The sequence below is a fragment of the Biomphalaria glabrata genome, chromosome 2 (genome assembly GCF_947242115.1).
Source record: "Biomphalaria glabrata chromosome 2, xgBioGlab47.1, whole genome shotgun sequence".
Lineage (NCBI taxonomy): Eukaryota > Metazoa > Mollusca > Gastropoda > Planorbidae > Biomphalaria > Biomphalaria glabrata.
This window is the reverse complement of record NC_074712.1, coordinates 4,295,641-4,319,018: the sequence shown is the minus strand read 5'-3', so window position 1 is coordinate 4,319,018 and position 23,378 is coordinate 4,295,641. Positions and strand designations below refer to the sequence as shown.

Here is a 23,378-nt window from a genome sequence, read left to right as displayed (position 1 = left end):
TAAAACTAATGTTCCTTTAAATATAACTTACTCTTTGAGACGTGAAGCGTCAATTATTTTACCATTCTGTAAGGCATGCATAAGAAGAATAGATCTAAAGGAGTCAAAGGATAGCATTGATATTAGCTAACGGGCTTACATAAAATGTATATATAGTAAATGAAAAATATTAATGACAAAGTAATAAGAACATAAATTTGATAGATAGTTGATCACATATTTTCCTAAAGCATTCCGCTGTTAATAACGCTTACTTGGATCCATCCACATCATTGTTCTCATCTTTGAAAGATACAATATCATCAGGAACAAATTCTATTGAGGAATCACTGAGTTCTCTGAAGGAAGAGAGAAAACAATGACACTAGAACAACACCATAAACAGGCCTTCACAAACAGAGGATACACACTGATATTAATTAATGCTAATATTGCTAGAACTTCTTTGTTTTCTTTTAGGACTGTTGTTAATACAATTTTGGTAGAAGAGTGTTTGTGTCATCTTATCTTATCTTATATAATACAGACGTTACTTCAAAAAAGAAGATGATTATGTCATCATGTAATAGTTCAGGCTTAACAGGGGGAGGGGGAGGCAGGAGAGCTGGTGGGCAGATGGACTGGTGGTTGTGATATTTTTGAATGGAGATTTTTGTTCAATTAAAGTGATCCATTTAAAAGGATGAAATATGAGTTTGTTATATGCATTACTTGTTGTGGCCTATACAACTAGAAAATGCATACCACAGACTTAAGTTTTTATATCTAAAAAAAATTTTTTAATCTAGGTTTAAATTCAAAGACATGTTTGATTGACTTGGTGTATAATTTCGATGGAACTTTTAGTAAATGTTTTAGCCAAATAAAAGATTCTAAAAAAAAAATGGGACATTACTTGGCAATGTCTTGCTGAAGTCTCCGTAGTTCATCTTCACTTTTATAAAATGAAAACTCAACAACTTGGGGACTGCCAACAACAAATATCTGAAAATACAATTAAATAAAACATAATTTGAAATTTTGTTATAAAAGCACATTATGATTAAAAACCAAAAGGCAGGCGGCCCAAAGGCAGACCCCAAATGGGATGGATTGATGATGTGGAGGCAGATCTACAACAGCTTGGGGTTAGGGCGTGGAGACGAAAGGCCCAGGAGAGATCTGAATGGAAGGATGTGTTGAAGAAGGCCAGAGCCCTCCATGGGCTATAGCGCCACTGGGATGGATGGTTGGATAGACATTATAATAATGTATAGTCATTTACATTTGTTATTAACTCTTGAGATCCTCTATGCTGTATAAGTTGATAATTGTAATCATTTTACACATAGATTTGGATTTATAAACATAGCCAGTAAAATAAAGGAGTTTTGCTTTTCTCAAATGTTTTATGGGATTTGGTCTAAGTTGAAAACAGTGCTAAGGCTTTCCGGATTTATGGTCTCAAAAAAAGAAAATATTCCTTGTCTGCACTTTTATGATAGGTATCTAGTTTGTATGAAAAATTGAGATCTGCTGAGGACAGGGATTTTTAATTTTGGGATATTTGGGCACCCCTGAGTCCACCAAGCTTTAATTGGTTCCTGACATTAGTTGAGGAAAAGTAAAGGCGGTTGGTCATTGTGTTGACCATATGACACCCTCATTAACCATAGGCCACGAAACAGATGGCCTTTACATCATCTGCCCTATAAATCACAAATCTGAATGGGGAACTTTACTTTGTATGAGAGATAAGCAATGTAATCTTTTTGCAGAATGTTGTTTAATAGAGTCAGATGATCATAAGCTTTCAGTTATTCAAAAAATTTTTTTAATACTTCAAAAATGTGTATATCTTCCTACCTAAAGAAAGCTCTTATTTTTTTCTTTTAAGTAAGCCTGATCAGTTACAAGTTAAGCAAGCCAGATCAGATACAATTTAAGTAATCCAGATCAGCTATAATAAAGTAGGCTAATTATTCCACCAATCAAACAGGAGAAACTTACTTTAAGATTGAGTGTGTCATTTCCTGCAGTATCATTGACCAAAACAGTTAAACTGATTGCACCATAATGATCTTCAGGAAACTTGTAGTTAGTCTTAATGGAACCATTGATATCTACTTTGATAGGATCTGGCAGTGAATTCACTAACCATCCCTTGGATAAATCCTCATCAGCCTCCAGTTTACCCAACTGATAAAACTGATGTTTGCTGTTGGCATCAGTATCTCTATCTGTGACATAATCCTATAACATTGAAAAGCATATTTAAGAACTAAATAGTTTCTATTTTCTTTACTAATGATTTATGGAAAGTGTGTTTAAAAAAAATAGTAGTTCCCTACATAAGGTTAACATTGGCCGCCTTCAGTCATAAGATGATATGTATATGTAGCATGTGGAAGTAGGACCAGTAGAAGCCAGTTTTTTTCCATTCAACTCACCTTTCTTTTTTGGCAGAGATCATTGATACTTCCCTTTCCATTGATTATCACACTACCACTTATAAATATATATATATATATATATTCATGTGTTCATTTAGTCAATAATGCTACTTATTAATTTAATTTAAACTGCCAGATTGCACTAAGCTTTTGGTTTTCCTCACTAACTCAGGCAGCCTATCACCAAATTAAACATGGACAGAACGAGTTTTTCCTAGCATATCACCTTCACCTCTACCTTAGTCTGATGAACCATTGGGGCACCACAAATGATCTGTTGACCGTCCCTTGCCATTCCTCTCTTTTGGCTTAGATAAAATCTCTTTCAATGGCAGGTCCCATCCATTCTTTTGTGTTATTTTTTCCAGCGTTTTTCTGTCTGCCTCTTTTTCTTTTTCCTGGTGCTGTTCCCTGAATGAAGCAAGCTTTGTTGACCTTGTAATATGGCCATAAAGTTTTAGTTTGTGTTTTTTGACAGTTAGCAGGTCATTGTGGGGACATTTTGCCATTGTGATCCTGTTTCTAATCTCTTTGTGATACAGTCATTGTATGTGTTATTTTTGTATGTCATACCTAGGATTTTCCTATAGTATCTCAATCCCATTGCTAGGATCCTCCTCTCAGGTTCTACAGTTAGCATCCAAGAATTGCAAATATCCCAGAATGTGGCCATGACCAAGGAGTGCATCAGTCAGATTTTAGTTTCAAAGGCATATAGCATTATTAAGTAATCCTTCCTAATTACACAGAGGGGTGAAATAAAATAATAGCATTTAAGTAAGTATTTAAGCCAGTGTTTAACTAACGATATTAAGACTACATGTATAAAATGTATACATTTTAAAATATTTATTTTTGAAAAAATACCAAATTTTGAGAAAGGTTCTTACATTTAAATTAAGTATAACTTTTTCCACTTCAGAACTGGACAAAAATCCTTTGGAAAGTGACTGTGTGATAAAAACTGGCGGGTTGTCATTGATGTCCACAATATTTATGGTCACTGACTTAGGACTTGACTGCGTGTTGTCTTTCCCTGAATTCGTTTGGCAAGCAATATTATCATGAGCACTGTCCTCAACTACAAGATTCAAATTAACATGGCTGACATTTTCTCTGTCGAATGGTTTGATGCCCATGATAGTGCATTTCCCATCTGAAGTTGTAATCTCAAAGTAGTCTTTATATGGATTCACAGGATCATCTGGGAACAAAGAGTCAACTTTATTATTTACTGATGTTGAATTATAATGGTAAGAAAATGATATATTTCACTTAATATACTACCCAAACTATTGGAACTCTACAAAACATCTTGCATTTATCCTACACATTTTTTAGTACATCTATGGTGGCTATTTTTATCTAGTCATGCTGACAGTGTTAAGTTAGATGGTATCATCAACTATAAATTATTCCAATAAGATAATTTTAAAACTTCAATAAAGTATTTTCTTATTATCTTATTTATTTAATAAAAAAAGATCAAACAAATTTTAAACAACTTTTTGAAAAAGGCTACATAGTTAGTATTTTTTAAAAAATGTAGAATTATGTGGCAACTTCAGTACTATTTACATGATATTTAATTGTTTTAAGTTACAAATTTCTTATGTTCCTTGAGATTTAAAAATTAAGTCCTAGGTCAAACCTTCTGCAGGGAGAAGATTGGGAGGTTTCAAACACAAGACCATCAAGAAAACAGACCAAAGCACACACCACTCCATAGGCAGACATCCAAGTAGCATTTCAAACCAAAATAAATAATATTTTTATTTAGTTTATGATAACTATTACAGATGTTCATCTATGGTGCAAAAACTATAAATAGACAGCTTTTTGGTCCATCCAGTGTACAGAGTTGGGAACTGTTGATAAGCTATGTTTTTTGTTTAATTAAGAAGTATTAATAAGCTATGTTTTTTTTTAAGTTTTATGATAATTTTTGTGCACTTTTTAGCACTGTTGAATCAATTTTTTTTTCTAAGCTCTTTCTTTTCTAGCTCAAATTTTACAAAACTTATATCAACTCACTCTGTCTGTCTGGTCAAAAGTGTGTACACATATTTTCTCCCACACCCATTCTCAGATCAAGCTGAAACTTCACACAATTATTCATTGGCATAGACAAATCTTGAATCAATAAAAAAAAAAGTAACCAATTTAGACAATTAATTACTGGTAATTCCATCTTTTGTTTAATAGCAACAGAAACTAATACTCCAGTATTCACAGATACAGCTAAATTTGTTGGGTTTAGTCCCCTTAAATAATTGTTTACTCTATTTCTACCTCACTCATTCTCTTCTCCGATCAAATTGATACTTTAAACATTATTTATTGTACCTAAAAAAACATAAATTAATAAGCAAAAATACTCAATTAGTCATCTAATTACTTTTAATTAATTATTTTATTTGATACTGAATAAGGGAAATAACTTGAACATTATTGGCAGATTAAATTTAAGGACAGATTTCTTCCCATTTAGATAAAGTTGTTTTTTTTTTAAAAAAAGGATATTTTGCTTGTTTTTTTATTTAGGACATGATAATTAGTCCATGGCCTGCCATAGGGAAATTACAATTTTCAATAATTCAACTCCATTTTACCAAATTTTAAAATGCCAATGACAGCCACTATAATTCTAACAAAGATGCATTTATTTACTTACCAATGTCACATTTTAATAGAGAGTATCTATCCCTATCAGTTACAAAAACTGTTCCTATTTCCACATGACCAATTGACTCTTCTTTAACTGAAAACAATGTGTTTTGATTCTCAATAAACTCTGGTGGATGGTCGTTGATGTCTAAAACATTTATATTCAGTTGTAAGACTTCTGATTTGCGAGGCGGGTCACCACTATCTTCCGCTTGAACTTGAATCTGAATTATGCACAGAGTGAATAGTTTTTGTTATGCTTCCTTTGTTTAATGTGTTTTGTAACTATTATATGTGTATATATATATATACATCAGCTCATTTCGAGAGAATTTTTGAGACCAATGTTTGATAAAAGAATATGATCTTAAAGTAATTATTTTAAACTTTTTGAAAGATAATTTAAATATATATGTGATTTTAACATTTTTAATTTAAATAATAAAATGCACTTGCATTCCAAATTGAAAGCTCATAGAAGGTTGTCATTTTCAGTATTCTTAGGGCATCCTAATCCCAAACAACTTTTTGTGAATAGGACATTAGTTGGTGAAATTTAATGTGATTGGTCATTCTTTTGGCCACATGACACCCTCATTAGCCATCACTTTTAAAAACAGATGAATTCTAAACCCTGCCCCATGGATCTCAAGGTCTGAATGGGGAATGGGGAAATAGATTATACATCCATTACTTTGTCCTCAAACTGAAACTTTTTCTTTCACCTGCATTTAAAACTAAACCCTCACCTTGAGCAGATCTTTTTGTTCACTGGAAAGTTTCTTCTCAAGGCTAAGCATTCCACTGTCAGGATTCAAAAGAAAATAGCCAGCATCTGGAAACTCAGTGCTGTTTAGAAGATAATACTTGACAAGCGCATTGGAGGTTTTGTCAGTGTCATTATCGTCTGCTTTAAACGTGTAAACAGCAGTTGCTAGGCCAAAACACTACAAAAAAATAAGAATATATATACATGTAAATACTTACATAGGTTATTCTGAAAAATTTTCTCTAAAAAGTTTTTATGAAACAAGAATGACAACACAGTTCATAACAAAACAGTACACACACAAGATGACTTTTTCTCTAAGCCAGTTTGGGACGTCAGTACAAAACAGTTCAAAACACACAACATGAAACATCAAAACACAACAATACATGCATTTTTTTAAACACACTAATATTTTAAATCTTTTTAGTTATCCTTCTTCTCCTCATTCTCATTATTCAGTTGGAACCTTCAGATGACTAGACCAATATTTGAGATGAACTGCATGTCGATGCGCCCGTGATTTCAGTTCGCCCGTTATAATTAAGTAATAATATATTATTGTTATTTCTCTCTATGATCTAACTTTGGTTGTTGTTAGCGCTAGTTAGCCTGTAATTAGAATTTAATAGTCTGTGTGATGGAGACGAGGTTGACCCTAACCGCCCAGTTCATCAGTGATGGCCGTGCTCTCGGGTATGATGGTGAGAGGTTGGAGAGGTATGTGACAGAGCAGAAGGTTGACTACGAGAGAGCCAAGAAGGAGGAGTTTGAATGTAAGAAGTAGGAGTTTGAACGAGAGACGGCTAGGCTTGAGCAAGAGGAGAAATTGAGAAAAGAGGCGAAGGCGGAGGAAGAGAGGTTGAGAAAAGAGACAAAGGCGGAGGAAGAGAGGTTGAGAAGAGAGGCGAAGGCGGATGAAGCCGCTAGACATGAACGGGAGGAGAAGGCCAGGCGTGAGGAACACGAGAGGTGGAAGGAGAGAGATGCTAGAGAGGAGCTCAAGAGAAAAGATGAACTGGAGTTGGCATGGCTTAAAGAGAAGTCGGCGCCAGAGGCAGGTGCAGTGGTAGGTCAGGCAGTTGAGGTGCTACAAAAGAGTGTCTTGGACAGGCTAGACAAGAACTTCCAAGGCATGAAGGAAGAGGACGATCTTCTGGCGTACCTGACGCACTTTGAGGCCGTAGCAGCAAGGTGTAAAATTGAGAGTAAAGAGTGGGCCCTACTATTGTCGTACAAGTTGACGACATCGCTCAAAAACTTTATGTTGAGGGACAGTCTGTTCCTTAGCGACAAATATGAGGATGTCAAAACGGCACTTCTCCGCCACGCAGACATCAATGCGGAGACATGCCGCAAAAGGTTCCACCGGGTCAAACCACGGCAGAATGACTTCCGTGGGTATGTGACTGAGCGGAGGACCGCGCTGGACAACTGGTGCAAAATGGCCAAGGTAGGAATGTTTCAGGGGAGGTCTATCGACAAGTTGTTCTAAACAAGCAAAACACTGTGGAGAACATGTTAGACATCATAGAGGGGTTTAAAGTCGCAAATTCGGGGGCGTCGCTTGCTAAAGAAGAAAGGCGAAGCAGGAAATCGTGGCCCGGCCGTTGAAAGAAAAAGTGATTGTTTGCTTCAGGTGTGGCATGAAAGGCCAGGATGTCGTGCACGCGTGAAGTTTTCTTTGCATTTAATATTGGTGTTTTAGCGTATAGGAAGTAGTTTCTTTTAAGTGCGTTTTGTTGCCTAGAATATTGTGTGTGTGTGTTTACGTCATCCTTAGTTCCCGCAAGAGAGAGAGAGAGCTTCTGGTGTGAGCTAGGTAGCTGGTTGTTTGTTTTCCCCTTGTAAGGGTACGTAAGTACATAGTTTTATTAAGTAGGCTGATCTGTCGGTACGGGTGTCGCTATTGAAAAGTTCTTTCTTGTAGCGGCATCACTAGATCGAGGTTTTCTTGTCGTTTCAGGGTGTTAGGCTTTGGGCTATGGGAAAGTGTGTAGCCTTTCCGCCCTTGGAGTTGTGCAGTAACTATTGTTGTTGAGGTGTAGGGAGTTGAGGTTACGTTGGGCGCTGAGATGGAGTGTGAGCGTGAAGGTGTGTTATGGAAACTTATTGGCGTGATATTAGACTAATTATTAATTCAATGATGACTTCAATGATAGTGATGTATATGTAAATATGTTGATAACTTATAATTAATTATTATTAAATATTGTTCATATTGATAACTGTTGTTATTCACTAACTGTTCAGTTGAATAACTGTTATTCGATGTTCGTATTTTACATGCCATTACCTTTAGGTTCTTGTGTTACTCTGTTCAGGCTGGGGATACGGGACCATCATATCATACCCTACTTTAGCGACTAAACCCACCTGAAACTGCATAGTGGTTTCCAGATCAGGCAACTTTCCACATAGTTTTCTTTCTATTGAGGTGTTTTGGGTCCAGTGTCTTGTACGGCCTCTTGGTAAAAATGAAGTTTTGAAGAACATGACCAGCATTCTCCGCATAGGCAGAATTTGCTAGTTTCCAATTTTTAGCTTATTGAACATTTGTTGACTCATTCTGTTGTGTCTGGTTCTGAGGCAAAAGATTGGACATTTACCTTGTCTGGATAGTTTAAAATAGGCATCGTCTTTTTTGTGATTCGGATAAGAACTGTCCATTTTGCATTTATTCCATTCACTATTCTTCATTTTTTCTGGATAGAGTGCAATGTATAATAATTCTGTGTTTGTTCTCCCACACTTGGCCAGTGTGTCAGCCTTCTCATTTCCTTCTAGCTCTATATGTGCTGGTATCCATTGAAAAACAGTTTTTTTTTGTAAGTGTTGTCCTAAGTCATTTCATAAAGCAGGATTGTTTTTGCATCGGTTAGAAAGACAATCTGACTGTGCAGGGTACTTTGGTGATTTACTTGTGTGGTAGCTGCTAGTTCTAGTGCTTTCTTTTCTGTTCTGTGGCTGTCAGAGCTCTCCAGTTGCAATGGATTTTTCTAGTTTTTCTCTATTGGGTTTGGGCGCATACCACATAATCAGGCAGCCATCCTATAACTTCATTAATATTTCAGGTAAAATTTTGCCTGCTTCTTCAATGGTATAACATTTCTTGTTATAACTCCCTAGAAGATAATAACTTTTGGCAACTATTGAAATTATTATAAGAGACATCATTAAAGTAAACAATACTGAATGGATGTTTGTTTCATTTAAAATTTCAGTCTGTAGAAAGATTAGATAACTTGTATGAAGCTCCACATCAGAATATTTTATGATTATCACTTAAGAGGTCACTTCTACTTACTTCTGGTATTGATGGGACTGGACCACCATTCACAAAATATGGGTTATTATTATTAACGTCAAGTATTGTAATGTGTAAATTAGTCAAGTTTGATCGAGGGGGGTTGCCCTGATCTATGGCTTTCACTTCCAAACTGAAAAGAAAAACAAAAAAATTATTTTAAAAAAAAAACAAAAGCTTATATTAAGTGTACTTGAACCAATTAGTTTCGATCAGTCATGTAATTGAATTTGTAATAGATCAAGACTAACAATAATAAAGCATTTATAAAAATAAACAAATGGGGGAACAACCTGAATTTGAACTAAGCCTCAAACTAGTGGACAACCTGTAAACATGGAAGATTGTATTGTTTCTATAGTCTCCTCCTATTTTTCATGTTGTGTTCATTAAGACTCAGATGACGATGTATAAAGAGGACTAATTCAGCTTATACAACCACATCAGTCAAGTACTAATTATTTTCCTTGTTTGAGATATCAAACAAAATAATTAATTACCAATATCTAATTTAACTTTTTTTAAATTGATTTTTGCGTTGTCAGGTAAAAGAATGAATTGTGTGAAATTTCAGCTTGATCTGCAATTGGGTATGGAAAAATACAAATGTACAAACTTTAGCTTTGTTAAAAAAAAAAGATTAAATATAGGCCTACAAAACTAGGACCAAAAAAGGTATATAAGATATGTGTGGTGTAATGACCTATATAATATGTATAATTCAGGTAATGCCAGAACAATATGTCTTGAAACAACAAGGATACAGTTATAAAATAATAATTTAAAGCCAACTATTTCTTTATTCCACAGACTGGTTTTGGCCTTATCTTATTTTATATAATACAGACGTTACTTCAAAAAAGAAGATGATTACGTCCTACGCCTCATGCATTTAGTAATCCATATTAACCAATGAGCTAAATTCTGCCAAGTCACTGGTTTTCCTAGCTAGCTCAGGCAACCCATTCCATGCTCTAATGGCACTAAGGAAGAAGGAGTATGTGTACAAATTTATCCTAGCATATGGGACGAGGAATGTGACTTTATCTTTGTGTCTTTCAGAGTATTTTATTAAATTTTGTTTTTGTATTTGAAGATTATTGTTTGGTGTTTTATGTATAATTGCTACTTTACTTTTAAGTTTTCTATCCTGAAGGCTTTCTAAATTTAGTGATTTTACCAAAGGTGTTACTCTAGTCAAATGTAAATATTCGTTTGTTATAAATCTCACTGCTTTATTTTGTGTCTGTTCCAGTTTCTTAATGTTTACTTGAGTTGAGGGGTCCAAAACAGAGGATGCATATTCTATTATTGGCCTAATCAAGGTTAAATAACATTTTAGTTTTATGTTCTTATTTGATTATAGAAATTTCTTTTAATAAACCCTAATGCTTTGTTTGATTTTTTGATAGTTTCATCAATATGAGGATTCCATGACAGTTTTTCATTTATTATAACACTTAGGTATTTTGCGTTTTTAGTCTGTGTTACTTGTTTACCGTGAATAAGAACTTTACATAAAAAAGAAAACTAATTTCAATCAAGAAGCACCCATCAGAGGAACCGATGTTTAGGCTGTGTGACCAACACCTTATCACTACTTCTGTCAGAGGTAGCTAATAGGATAGGTCAAAGTCAAAGCCTACTCAAAATCTGTTAGTTTAGTAGCTTTTAAACATTAGGTTACCAGGTCAACCATTCTTTTAACATTATGTTCTAAATTACACAAGTGAATAAACTATCAACAAGACATCAATATCTCAAACCAGAAAATGATAAATTCTTTTTTTATCAATTAATAAATCATCACTACTGACCTGTAGTCTCCTGGTGCACCCAGCATACTTTCATTAACAAAGACTTGACCAGTTTGAGGATTAATGTTAAAATAACTGACGTTGGAAGGCTGAAAAAAAAAGGTTACTTTGAAATAGGACAGATCATAACAAGAAAACATTTAAAATTAGGGAGCTGAAAAAAATGATCATCTAACATCAACTTTTTAAGAATATCAACTAGAAAACAATCATTCATCAATTTTTTTTTTCTTATACACCATTTGCAATCTTAAGCAATTAACAACCTAATGTTCTTTTTGTCATTTCACATCTTCTGCTTGAACCCTTTAAATGAAATCCCAAGTAAACATCTACCTACCACTAATGAGTACGTAACTTTTGCATTCTGACCAACGTCTGCATCAGTAGCTGAGATTGGCTGAGGCTGTATATTGACAATATCATTGATTTTACGATCTTCTGCAATTTTGGCTATATAGCTCACCCCTTCAACAAAACCAAAAAATATTTCTATAAATTCTTCTATAAATGTTAGACACACATTTGGTTAAAATTCTAAATGTGTAAAAAAGTATTGTCTTTCATATCATTTAAAAAATAATTAATAAAAGTTATTGTCTATAGACATTTTTGTTTCCGTATCTTTAGTGAATTAGTCCAAATTGAATCACTTTGGTGATAAAATGTAATGAATTAAAAAAAAACAAAAAAACTTGACATTAAGTTTGTCCTAGTACCTGGAGGGATATTAAAATGAGGATCATTGTCATTCACATCTAATAGCTCTATCTGTATGACCAATGAAGCTCGTCTTCTTTGTTCCAGTTCTGGATTGTCTGTCGCCAATACAGTTAGAGTATACACTGATTGTTTCTCTCTGTCTAATGAGCCAGCAACAGTTATTTCCCCCTAAACAAAACCATAAAAAAGTTTTGAAGTATTTGTATTAATTTATGCTTTATCTTTCTCTTTGCAACTTTTCTTTCTTGGCCTATATTTTTATAAAACATATTATTGAGAAATGCTTAAGCTATAAAATATTAACAAGAACATAAAGTGCTATACCTTTATTTTAGGCCTTTAATGTAATATAAGGCAAGCTAAAATCCTAAATCTACAATAGACACAACAAATGTTTAACACAGTGACTTGAACTCTGGGTCTATTGAGACACTTGTTCTCTACTTAGTAGACATCATTCAGTCTGGAAAAAACAGTGTACTTGTTTTCACCCTGGGGGAGCGGTGGCTGAGCAGTAGAGCGCTTGGCTTCGAACCAGGGGTCCTAGGTTTGAATCCTGGTAAAGACTGGGATTTTTACTTTTGGGATCTTTGGGAGTCCAACCAGCTCTAATAAGAACCTGATATTAGGTGGAGAAAAGTAAAGGCAGTTCGTTGTTGTGATGGCCACATGACACCTTTACTAACTCTTTCTCTCCGTAATTATTTACCACATTCTGGTGGAATCAACGTTGGTATCGTCTGTTAGGAGAGAAAGAGTTAACTTAGGCCACAAAAACAGATGACTTTAACATTATCTGCCCTATAGATGGCAAGGCCTGAAAGGGGAACAACTACACTACTACTGTTTTCACCCACAAAAATTGTTCAATTGGCAATATTCCTCAAGTACTGATTGTGTATTGCTGTTGTTTGTTTTCAATTGTATCTTATTTGTTTCCATATCGTTATTGTTATAGAGGTGGACAATGGTAGTCAAACTGAAATCCCATTTGTTTGGCACAATAAAATAGTAGAAAGATCTACTGTGATTGTCATGTCCCAATCAGATATCAGTTGCTACTTTGCTTTTTGTTGAGTCTTTGTCTAGATAGTTTAGCTGTTTCTGTAAATTTTTAAGACACCTACTGCCTTATGTACAGTATACATCCCCTCACTGACCAGGTCAGAGCCATTCAGGTTTATTTGTTATACCTTTTTTTTTTTTCTTTTCCCATACTTACAGTTTGAGAGCTGATATTAAATAGTGCTGTTTCATCTCTAAACGTGTAAGTCACTAATGCATTAGCTCCCTCATCCTTGTCAGTGGCAGTGATGTTGCATATAGAGGTTGACAGATTTGAATTTTCCAAAACTTGAAAGACTGTTTGGTTTCCGATAAACTCAGGATCATTGTCATTGATGTCCAAGACTGTTATATCCACTGTTATGTTGGAAGAGAGAGGAGGGTTGCCATCATCTTGAGCTACTATAATGAAGGAAACTGTGGATTGGTTCTCCCTGTCAAGTGGCTTGTTTAATTTGAGTCTACCTGCAGATTAAGGGATGAAACCTCTAATTACTTTTATTTATAAGTTTTTAAGCATAGCTTATCCAATTAAAGACTAATTTAAAACAATCATATATATATCTATAGTGACATTTGTCCTAAAAATATTAAATTTTAATCATCATTTGAATTCAAGATAAAGAAAAGGTCATCTCTTTCTGTGGTCTACGGTTAACGAAGGTGTCGTGTGGCCAGCACAATGACCAATCACTTTGACTTTTCACCAACTAGTGTCAGGTACCCATTAGAGCTGGGTGGACTCTAAAGAGGCGCCTAAAGATCCCGAAATTAAAAATCCCAGTCTTCTCCAGGATTGGAACCCAGGACCACCGGTTCAAAAACCAAGTGCATTACTGCTCAGCCACCATGCCTCCATTTCAATTGAAACTAACATGCGATAAAACTGCTTAGCAAACAGAATAATAATAAAAGTAAAAGCTGATTTCAAGAAAAATGAAGATGAATGCTCATTGTAAGGAAGTAAACTTTATGTTAAGATTTTATATATTTAGATTACATAGCATTCTAATCAATGGCTACAATCCAAAGATTTTGATATCTCATTGAGTCCACTTGCAACTGTTACTTTCTTACCATTGGGACTGATGGTGAAATAATAAGAATCATTAACACTGAATGTAACATCCTGATCTTTGTCTGCATCAGTTGCTAATAACGTGGTCACTTCAGTTCCAATCTTAGTGCCTTCTGATACATTTAAGTGGAGCATGCTCTGCTGACCATCTAAATGTATCACTGGACGATTGTCATTGACATCTGTCAGTAGGATTGTGGCAGAGGCTAAATCAAATAGAAAAACAATTTTTGAAAGGCCTAAAAATAGAAACCATTATGTCCCTAAGAAGTTAATGATCTTGTGAGTCAGGAAGTAAATTTGTCCATTGTGTCCGATTTCAATGATCTTTTCACAAGAAGCTAATAACTCAGATAATTGTAATCATCTTTTTTTTTTTTAAATACGTCTGTATTTTATAAGAAACTGCAATTTCTAACTGTACATATAAATGAGAACATTTTCATTTCACTAATTTTGCAACACAAAATTTGTTCTTAGACTGAAGAATCTACACAACATAAGTTTCAATTACAGCAAAAATATTGTTTAACCAGAATTTTCCATGAATCAAATACCTAACAAGCAGAAATCGCAGCACTTGACTCAAATGTTTCTTTGTGTTCAGTAAAAAGACATAAATGAACATTTTGCACACCGTCTAGAAATCATTAATCATTAGCTGGACTGATAAGAGAAAAATGTATATACATTGTAATATAAGTAAATGATTAATCATTAATCATTAGCTGGACTGATAAGAGAAGAATGTATTTACATTGTAATATAAGTAAATGATTAACCATTAGCAGGACTGATAAGAGAAGAATGTATTTACATTGTAATATAAGTAAATGATTAACCATTAGCTGGACTGATAAGAGAAGAATGTATTTACATTGTAATATAAGTAAATGATTCACCATTAGCTGGACTGATAAGAGAAGAATGTATTTACATTGTAATATAAGTAAATGATTCACCATTAGCTGGACTGATAAGAGAAGAATTTATTTACATTGTAATATAAGTAAATGATTAACCATTAGCTGGACTGATAAGAGAAGAATGTATTTACATTGTAATATAAGTAAATGATTCACCATTAGCTGGACTGATAAGAGAAGAATGTATTTACATTATAATATAAGTAAATGATTCACCATTAGCTGGACTGATAAGAGAAGAATGTATTTACATTGTAATATAAGGAAATGATTAACCATTAGCTGGACTGATAAGAGAAGAATGTATTTACATTGTAATATAAGGAAATGATTAACCATTAGCTGGACTGATAAGAGAAGAATGTATTTACATTGTAATATAAGGAAATGATTAACCATTAGCTGGACTGATAAGAGAAGAATGTATTTACATTGTGATATAAGGAAATGATTCACCATTAGCTGGACTGATAAGAGAAGAATGTATTTACATTGTAATATAAGTAAATGATTCACCTGTTGCTGTTTGTGGGGCCCTCTGCTCAGCATTCATATCTTGCACCACAATTTTCAGAATAATCTGTTGAGCTGTTTCTCTGTCTAATGTTGAGTTCACATAAATCTCACCAGTCGTTCCATTTATCTCAAACCAGTTCTGTCATACAATGAAAAATTTACATATTTTTTTAAACAGTATTACAAGTTCAGAAATGTAAACAAATAGTAAAAAGAGAGACCATAGTGGATATAATATAAATAAAAAAAAGTAAAGTACCCATTTCAGACCTTGACATCTATAGGGCAGATGATGTAAAGGCCATCTGTTTCTTTGTCAGATGGTTAAGGAGGGTGTCTTGGCCAATTCAAATTTTATTTCCTTAACTTAAGTAATATATTCATTAGAGTTGGATTGAATCAAGGGCATCTAAAACAAAAATGAAATTTAAAAATCCTAGTATTCACCAAGATTTGAAGCCAGGACATCTCAGTTCTGAAACCAAGATTTGAAGCCAGGACATCTCAGTTCTGAAACCAAGATTTGAAGCCAGGACATCTCAATTCTGAAGCCAAGATTTGAAGCCAGGACATCTCAGTTCTAAAGCCAAGATTTGAAGCCAGGACATCTCAGTTCTGAAACCAAGATTTGAAGCCAGGACATCTCAGTTCTGAAACCAAGATTTGAAGCCAGGACATCTCAGTTCTGAAACCAAGATTTGAAGCCAGGACATCTCAGTTCTAAAGCCAAGACTTTTACCACCCAGTCACCATGCCCCTGTCTCAAGGTTTTCAACTATGTGTGGAATATCTTATCCTCTTTTAAAATACAGACGTTACTTCAAAAAAGAAGATGATTATGTCCTACACGTCAGGCATCTAGTCATGCAGGTTAACCAATGACCAATAACCAATATGTGGCAGAATGGGTTGACTCAAGGGCATCTTAATTATCCTGAAATTCAAAATATTGGTCTTCACTGGGATTCAAACCCGAGACTTCTCTGTTCTGAAGTCAAGCACTTTACCACTCCGCCACCATACCCCAAATATGTGTGGAATGTTTTGCTGAGTGGCGTAAACCTTTTGGTTACTTAATATGGGGGTCTGTATTCCATTAGAACACTCCAAGATTAAAGAAAAGTTTAGTATTTTATGTGGCTAAGCAGGACCAGCTGTGACCTACATATTTTGACATATCTAAAACAGACCAGTCTTCATTATGCCCAGGGTATAAAATATATACAAAAATAGACAAATACACAAAATAGAGCAGTGGGATTCATAACAAACGAATATTCACATTTGACTAGAGTAACACCTTTAGTAAAATCACTAAATTTAGAAAGCCTTCAGGACAGAAGGCTCAAAAGTAAAGTAGCAATCATACATAAAACACTGAACCATAATCTTCAAATACAAAAACAAAATTTAATAAAATACTCTGAAAGACACAAAGATAAAGGCACATTCCTCGTCCCATATGCTAGGACAAATTTGTACAAATACTCCTTCTTCCCTAGTGCTATTAGAGCATGGAATGGGTTGCCTGAGCTAGCCAGGAAAACCAGTGACTTGGCAGAATTTAAGTCATTGGTTAATATGCATGACTAAATGCATGACGCGTAGGACGTAATCATCTTCTTTTTTGAAGTAACGTCTGTATTATATAAGATAAGAAGAAGAAGAAGATATACAACTGTTAAGATACAAAATTAAAATGCAATATTTACTGTCAAAAGAGAAATATCCACATTTCTATCTTTTTCATCGGATGCTTTGGATTCATTCCAAAACAAATAATACTGTAAATTGTTGTTGACATCAGGATCAGAAGCTGAAACTTGCATCACCTAGCAATAAAAGTAGAATGAAACAAGTGTTTTAAAATTGTTTATTTATGTAAATCTTCTTTACCTTGATAAAAACTATTTCATAGATTTCAAGAGAAAATTTGTTTTGATTATAAAATATGTCACAATAGTGATAGCTACAAAAAAAAAAATAAGAGTGGAAATTCATGTGTGAGTCAACATCTGAAGTGCCATCACACAAAAAAGTCTGACAACATTTTGTGTTACTAAGCGTAATGTATGAATACAAACATATCTGACTGTATATACTGTTTGTATGTAGGTCATTAAATTAAACCATTATAATTTATAACAGGGCCAGGGTTCCCATGGCCTCCTGATTTTCCAGGAGCTCCTGAAAATCTGAAATTATTTAAATCTCCCGAATAATAGACCAAATTGTGATCAAAAATTCTATCATATACCTTCAAAACCCTTGTAGTAATTTTAGTTTTTCCGTCCACTAATAAAAGATAACTCCTTTCCAAAACTACTTTGTGGCAGTCTTAATATTTTTAACAATAGCCCTATCCGTAACTGTGGCATCAAGTGAAAGAAATTTCTTGTATATTCAAACTAATCAAGAATTACTTGATATCAACAATTCACTAAGATAAATTGAACAATTTTGCTATTCTTGCTATTGAGTTTTATCTATGTAGGAAACATAACTTTGATGATATACTGTATGACTTCGCAACACACAAGGCTTGTAAAGTAAATTTGATAGAGATTTTGTACTTAGTAAAGAATGAATAAAATGTAAAGACAAATTTATTTTCTTAAAATCTAAATTTTCCTTATTGTCCTTATCCCAACCCAGACTGGGCCCAGTGCAATCTGTTTCACATAGTGCACTGCAATTGTTAAGGTCGGCCCTGTGTCATAACACCCCCTACAACAAAAGTCAAAGAACTGATGACAGGTACAAATAGTGTGGATGTACGTTATGGTATCTAAATGTGACAGTGACAATACAGCAAATATATAGCCTATATACTGTGAATTTACATCTAGTGACTGTATGTATATTGTTCAGATGCAACTATATATATATATATATATATATATATTATTATTATTTTACTTTTTATATAGCGCTACATTCATGCTTATAGCATGCTCAGAGCGCTTTTGGTCCAATCTCATTTGTGGACCAGTGTGTGTGTGTGTGGGGGGGGGGGGGTATCTAGGAGTTGGTTTTCCGTGCTGCCTTTAGCCGCTCAGTAAACACAACTCTGCCCGAGTCGGGTGTTGAACCTCGAGCCCTCTCTAGGTAGCCAAGCCAAGTTCAAGCGCTTCCCACCATATATATATATATATATATATATATATATATATATATATATATATATATATATATATATATATATATATATATATATAGGCTTCTCATAGAAAGTGAAAGCAAATCTAAATTTGCAATTTGTCTACATTGGTAGAAATAGTGAATAACTGCTGTAAAATCTTCAAGTGAAATCAGAAAATAAGACGAACTGGAAAATTGGGCTTGGCATCTTCACGGACATTTCCCACCAAGGAGGTAGCGTTCAGAATCACTGGGAGCTCATCATTCACATCTGTGACTGTAATGTTGACTTGGGTGCTGGAACTTCTTGATGGGGTACCTTTATCAACAGCAAGGACTGTAAGAAAGTATTTAGTTACAGCCTCTCTGTCTAAGGTTGCCCCAAGGCCAACTTTGATCCTACCTGAAGTGCTGTCAATCTGCTCAAGAGAAAGTCAGAAATTTCAGGTGCATAATATTTACTTAATATCAGTATTACAGAGGAAAAAACGTCAGCATTATCATATAACCATCGAGTCTTAAATAAGCACACATAACAATTAAAAGCAATATCTGTGGAATTTTAAGTCTTTGGAGTCAATCTTTTCCCTTCGCAGTTTTTCATGTAACTAAAGAGGTCAATCCATGGTGCACAACTGCTTCACAGGTGGGGCATCTGTCATCAACAAACACTGCAGAATTTTGCCCCCTCATTCTACTTCTGGTGTGTGTAGCATCCACAATTTATGACCCTGACCTTTATGCTAGCTCTCTATGTGGATCTATCCAGTGCTTCTCTCTATCAACTGTTGGTGTCAATTCTGAAGAGCTTTACACCTTATCAATATTACATACACAAGGTGAAGTCAAATAGAACCATCCAAGGGATAGCACTAGATGGGGGGCCATGATAACCGAAAATGTGTTATATTTAGACAATGAGTACTATGATTTTTTCAGCTTCAAAGGGCCCCACAGGTCTATTATCTCAAGGTCTTAATTATGTTGGCCTCCTTCAGTCATAGTGCAACTATGGTTCATCTCGAACTAAGAGAGATGAAAGCCTGGGCATTCTTAATTATACTGCTATTTAAAGAAATTACTTTAGAAATCCATAATATACCTGAAACTTATCCTGACTACCAGACTGAATAACATAATATATTTCATTGTTCGGTGATGTACCATCCTTATCAGTGGCTGTGACATTACCAACAGCAACATCTACAGAAACAAAGAAAAACAAATATCATTGTAAATCAGTGACAATTTAACAACAGTAGATACAATAAGCCCAGTAGAACAAAGCAACAGAATAACAGAACAAAAAAAAAAAAGGTTTAAGCAGGGAATGCTGGGATAACCAGGCAAAGCGCAAGCACAAATCCTGTAAGCTTTTAAAGCTTTTGATCAATAATATTCGTGAAAGAAAATGTTTAGCAAAAAGATTTTTTAAATATACTTTTTAAAATTATAATTTGTATGGCATCTTGAGATTTAAAAACATGACTGCAAAGCAAAGTTTTAAAATCTACTTACAGCCCTAGTGTCTCTACAACTGTGTTTAATAAAAAACAAAAAATACCAGCAATTTGTCTTTTTTTAAAAACAGATGTGGGGATTCATATATAAAATTAAACAAGCATTCTTTATAGTCTACATATTAGTTGTAAACTAGGACTCTGCTAAAGTAATTTTTAAATTTGTGTTCAATAAATTCAGTTGTCACTGACCATAAAAAAAGAATGTAAAAATACTTAACTTGTTTTTAAGTCCAATGTTTAAGTCATGTTATTGTTGATGTATCTGACAAAAAAAGCATGACAACTGTCCAGCTTATAACTACAAGAAAAAATAAATGAATATGTTTTAAATTGTAATCAACAATTCTATTTATTAGATAATAGTTAAACATTTTAATCACAATAATAATATTAACAATAATTTTGTTTCTCTTTAACGAAACTCGACCATCGCAGTGCCAGAGAATGAATACTCATTCATTTCTAACATAATAATGATAGAATAATAGCAATAATAATATTTAACACACTTGGGAAAATGTTCTTAGTTTTGTGCATTACACTTTAAAAATAGCAAACAAAATATATGTTTCTAGCACAGTTGCGCATGAGATGAACAACAGAAAAATCATATTCAAAGCTCATTTTTCCCTACTATTGGTCTAACTATAAGTAGTAAAGCAACAAAAACTGAAACAAGCCACATTTCAAAACAAGACACTTAAATAATAGTAGCACAAAGAGTTATACCTTACCAACAAGCCACATTTCAAAACAAGACACTTAAATAATAGTAGCACAAAGAGTTATACCTTACCAACAAGCCACATTTCAAAACAAGACATTTAAATAATAGTAGCACAAAGAGTTATACCTTACCAACAAGTCACATTTCAAAACAAGACATTTAAATAATAGTAGCACAAAGAGTTATACCTTACCAACTAGCCACATTTCAAAACAAGACACTTAAATAATAGTAGCACAAAGAGTTATACCTTATAACTATTGATAACACAGATATAACATGCAGCATTGATGAAATGAAAAATCTTATGACAATATCTTACAGGACTAAGTCTGTATCAATCTACACAGAAGTCAACTTGAAACTTCAATAAGAGAAACAATAAAATGAATATAAATATCATACAACAAATACATAGTCTATCTACAATAAGCACCAGGCTCACAACTCAACAGCCAACTAGAGTTAAAGGTTATTCAGAAAGTCTGGTTAGTAAATAACTAGTAGTGCTGAAGAGGAATTTAGATGCCCTGAAAAGTAACTAAAAAAGAAAATGAGGAATTTAAAAAATAAAAAAGACTTCTAAAAGATACATTAGTGTAATGAAAACTAAATTTTTTAAAGCAGCATCTGTAAGGAAAAGTCATTATTAGTTTGACTGCCTGTTTGTTCATCCTGTTTTGTACTCAAATAGTAAAAAAAAAAATTTTTTAAATTTCACCATTGCCATCAACTTCTTGGAAGTAGCTCATTTTAAGCTTCTGAAAGTGTAACCTTTTTATTAGCGAAATAATGTATGCATATTGTAAGCATGTACATACCAATTTAGAACCAGATTTTTAAAAAAAGGAAGTTTAAGCTATGCACGGTCTTTTCTAAGAAAGTGAGTCAATGAAAATTCAATTTTTTCATGGCCTCCTTCAGTGGCAAAGCAGCTATGAATCATCTCATAGAAATGAAATGGAAGTCTAGGCACTTAGCTACTGTCAGAACGATGTCGCCAACAAAGCTATTCCCAAAATCTCCACTCAGCTGATTTTTCAACAAGACCGGCAGGTGCTGATACAGGATTGTAATAAGGTTGGCAAGTTCTGCCAGGATGTAGCACAGTGTGCAGCAAGCTCCTGATTTTTTCCTCAAGGTTAACTCCTGAAGCCATTCTCATGTTTGGGCACGGCCGCAAGGCAGCAGAGGTTTTAGATTTCTTTCCTTCTAGGTGGGTAGCCAGCTAAGGAAAATAAGTCCCTCCTGCCCAAAGTTAAGTAGTTTAGATGCCAGTTGTTAACCTCTGCTCCATTTGTCAGTGATAAGTCTGCTGGACCAACATCCGAGCCACAAAGGAGGGCCAGGAGTTGGACTGGTTGTCAGAGGTTATGCCATTGGAAGCATTTTATATGTAGTGCAGTGCTTCTTATTTTACTATCATTTTAAAACATGTTCCCAGGTGCAAACAGCAACTTTTTATATTCCAAAAACCTGTCCCTTTGTTTTTAGAGTCTAAAATTAATAAAGTAGGCACCTATATATGTACAGCTTTTTCAAAACAAAATGAAGTCTGACCTTGCAATCTATAGGGCAGAATATGCAAAAGTTATCTGTTTCTATGGAACACACACATGGTTAATAATTGTGTTGTGTGACCAGCACAGCATACAACTTTACTTTCCAATAATGTTAGATACCAATTAGAAATCAGTGGAGTCAAGGGCATCCTAAAAATTTCAAAAATTCAAAATCCCACCCATATCTGAACCTGTGACTCCACAGCTCAGATACCAAGAGCTTTAACACTCAGCCACCACACTTCCTTTTGAAGGGTTTTAGTTGTAAATTTGTATTGAATTTAATGAATGACATACAGCTGGGGCTGCCTACTAGGAGATTGTGTGTCAAACTAACTTCCTTCGTCCCCTTGTTGTAATTATTTTTTAAACATTTATAAAAATAGGATTAAATATAATTTTAAAGCAAATAAAAACATATATTTTTTACAGTTATTTTTATATTATATTTTAACTATTTCCCTATTTTTTAAATATGATTAAATATTATAAGAAAAAATAACTTAGTAAAATATGGCATAAATTTAAATAATTAAAAGAAAAAGAGTTCCTCAATTATAAAGCACTATACCTGATAATAAGAAAAGAGGATTGTCATAGATTATTGTCACACTGATTGTCGCAGTACTTGACAAGGAAGGAAGCCCCTTGTCTTTGGCTTGAACTTGTAGCGAGACAACTTTCTTGCTAAGAGTAGTCTGTTCATTCTCTAGTGGTAAGTTCACATAGAGTTCTCCAGAGGACGGATCAATACCAAAACTAGATTCTAAATCTGATCCTGTGGTTAGCAGCTGATAGGTGACGTCACTGTTGACTGAATTTGATTCATCTAAATCATATGCCTTGTAGAAAGAGAATTACAAGAATGTAGGACTATATTTATGCCTAGAGCTCTCACAATACATTCACAAGCCAAGATTTACAAGTTCTTTTGGTTTAAATTTTCAAATTGGTAGATCTATGACATTGGAAGTACTAATTATTATTGTTTCACAAAAAAACTAGTTTACACTAGCCATATACATCTAGATCCAAGTTTTTATACATTTTGTACTCTCATGAATTTAACACTATAAACATTTAATATTTTGTACTATTTTATCCAATGGCATTACCCATGACTGA

General features: G+C 34.0%; 1 protein-coding gene across 1 annotated transcript in view; it reads right to left on the bottom strand.

Moving 5' to 3' along the window:
- Nucleotides 1–23,378, bottom strand: part of LOC106063896 (cadherin-23-like) — a 108,960-nt gene that overhangs the window by 7,408 nt on the left and 78,174 nt on the right. The window contains exons 47-64 of the mRNA XM_056022159.1: nt 22,825–23,095; nt 19,544–19,644; nt 18,630–18,860; nt 17,013–17,132; nt 15,301–15,439; nt 13,858–14,064; nt 12,938–13,245; nt 11,712–11,883; nt 11,333–11,460; nt 10,993–11,081; nt 9,176–9,308; nt 5,849–6,046; nt 5,107–5,323; nt 3,323–3,636; nt 1,990–2,232; nt 896–984; nt 255–338; nt 32–94 (exon numbers count right to left, since the gene is read on the bottom strand). Coding sequence (XP_055878134.1) covers nt 32–94; nt 255–338; nt 896–984; nt 1,990–2,232; nt 3,323–3,636; nt 5,107–5,323; nt 5,849–6,046; nt 9,176–9,308; nt 10,993–11,081; nt 11,333–11,460; nt 11,712–11,883; nt 12,938–13,245; nt 13,858–14,064; nt 15,301–15,439; nt 17,013–17,132; nt 18,630–18,860; nt 19,544–19,644; nt 22,825–23,095 — 3,107 coding nt within the window. The remainder of the gene's footprint in view (nt 1–31; nt 95–254; nt 339–895; nt 985–1,989; nt 2,233–3,322; nt 3,637–5,106; nt 5,324–5,848; nt 6,047–9,175; nt 9,309–10,992; nt 11,082–11,332; nt 11,461–11,711; nt 11,884–12,937; nt 13,246–13,857; nt 14,065–15,300; nt 15,440–17,012; nt 17,133–18,629; nt 18,861–19,543; nt 19,645–22,824; nt 23,096–23,378) is intronic.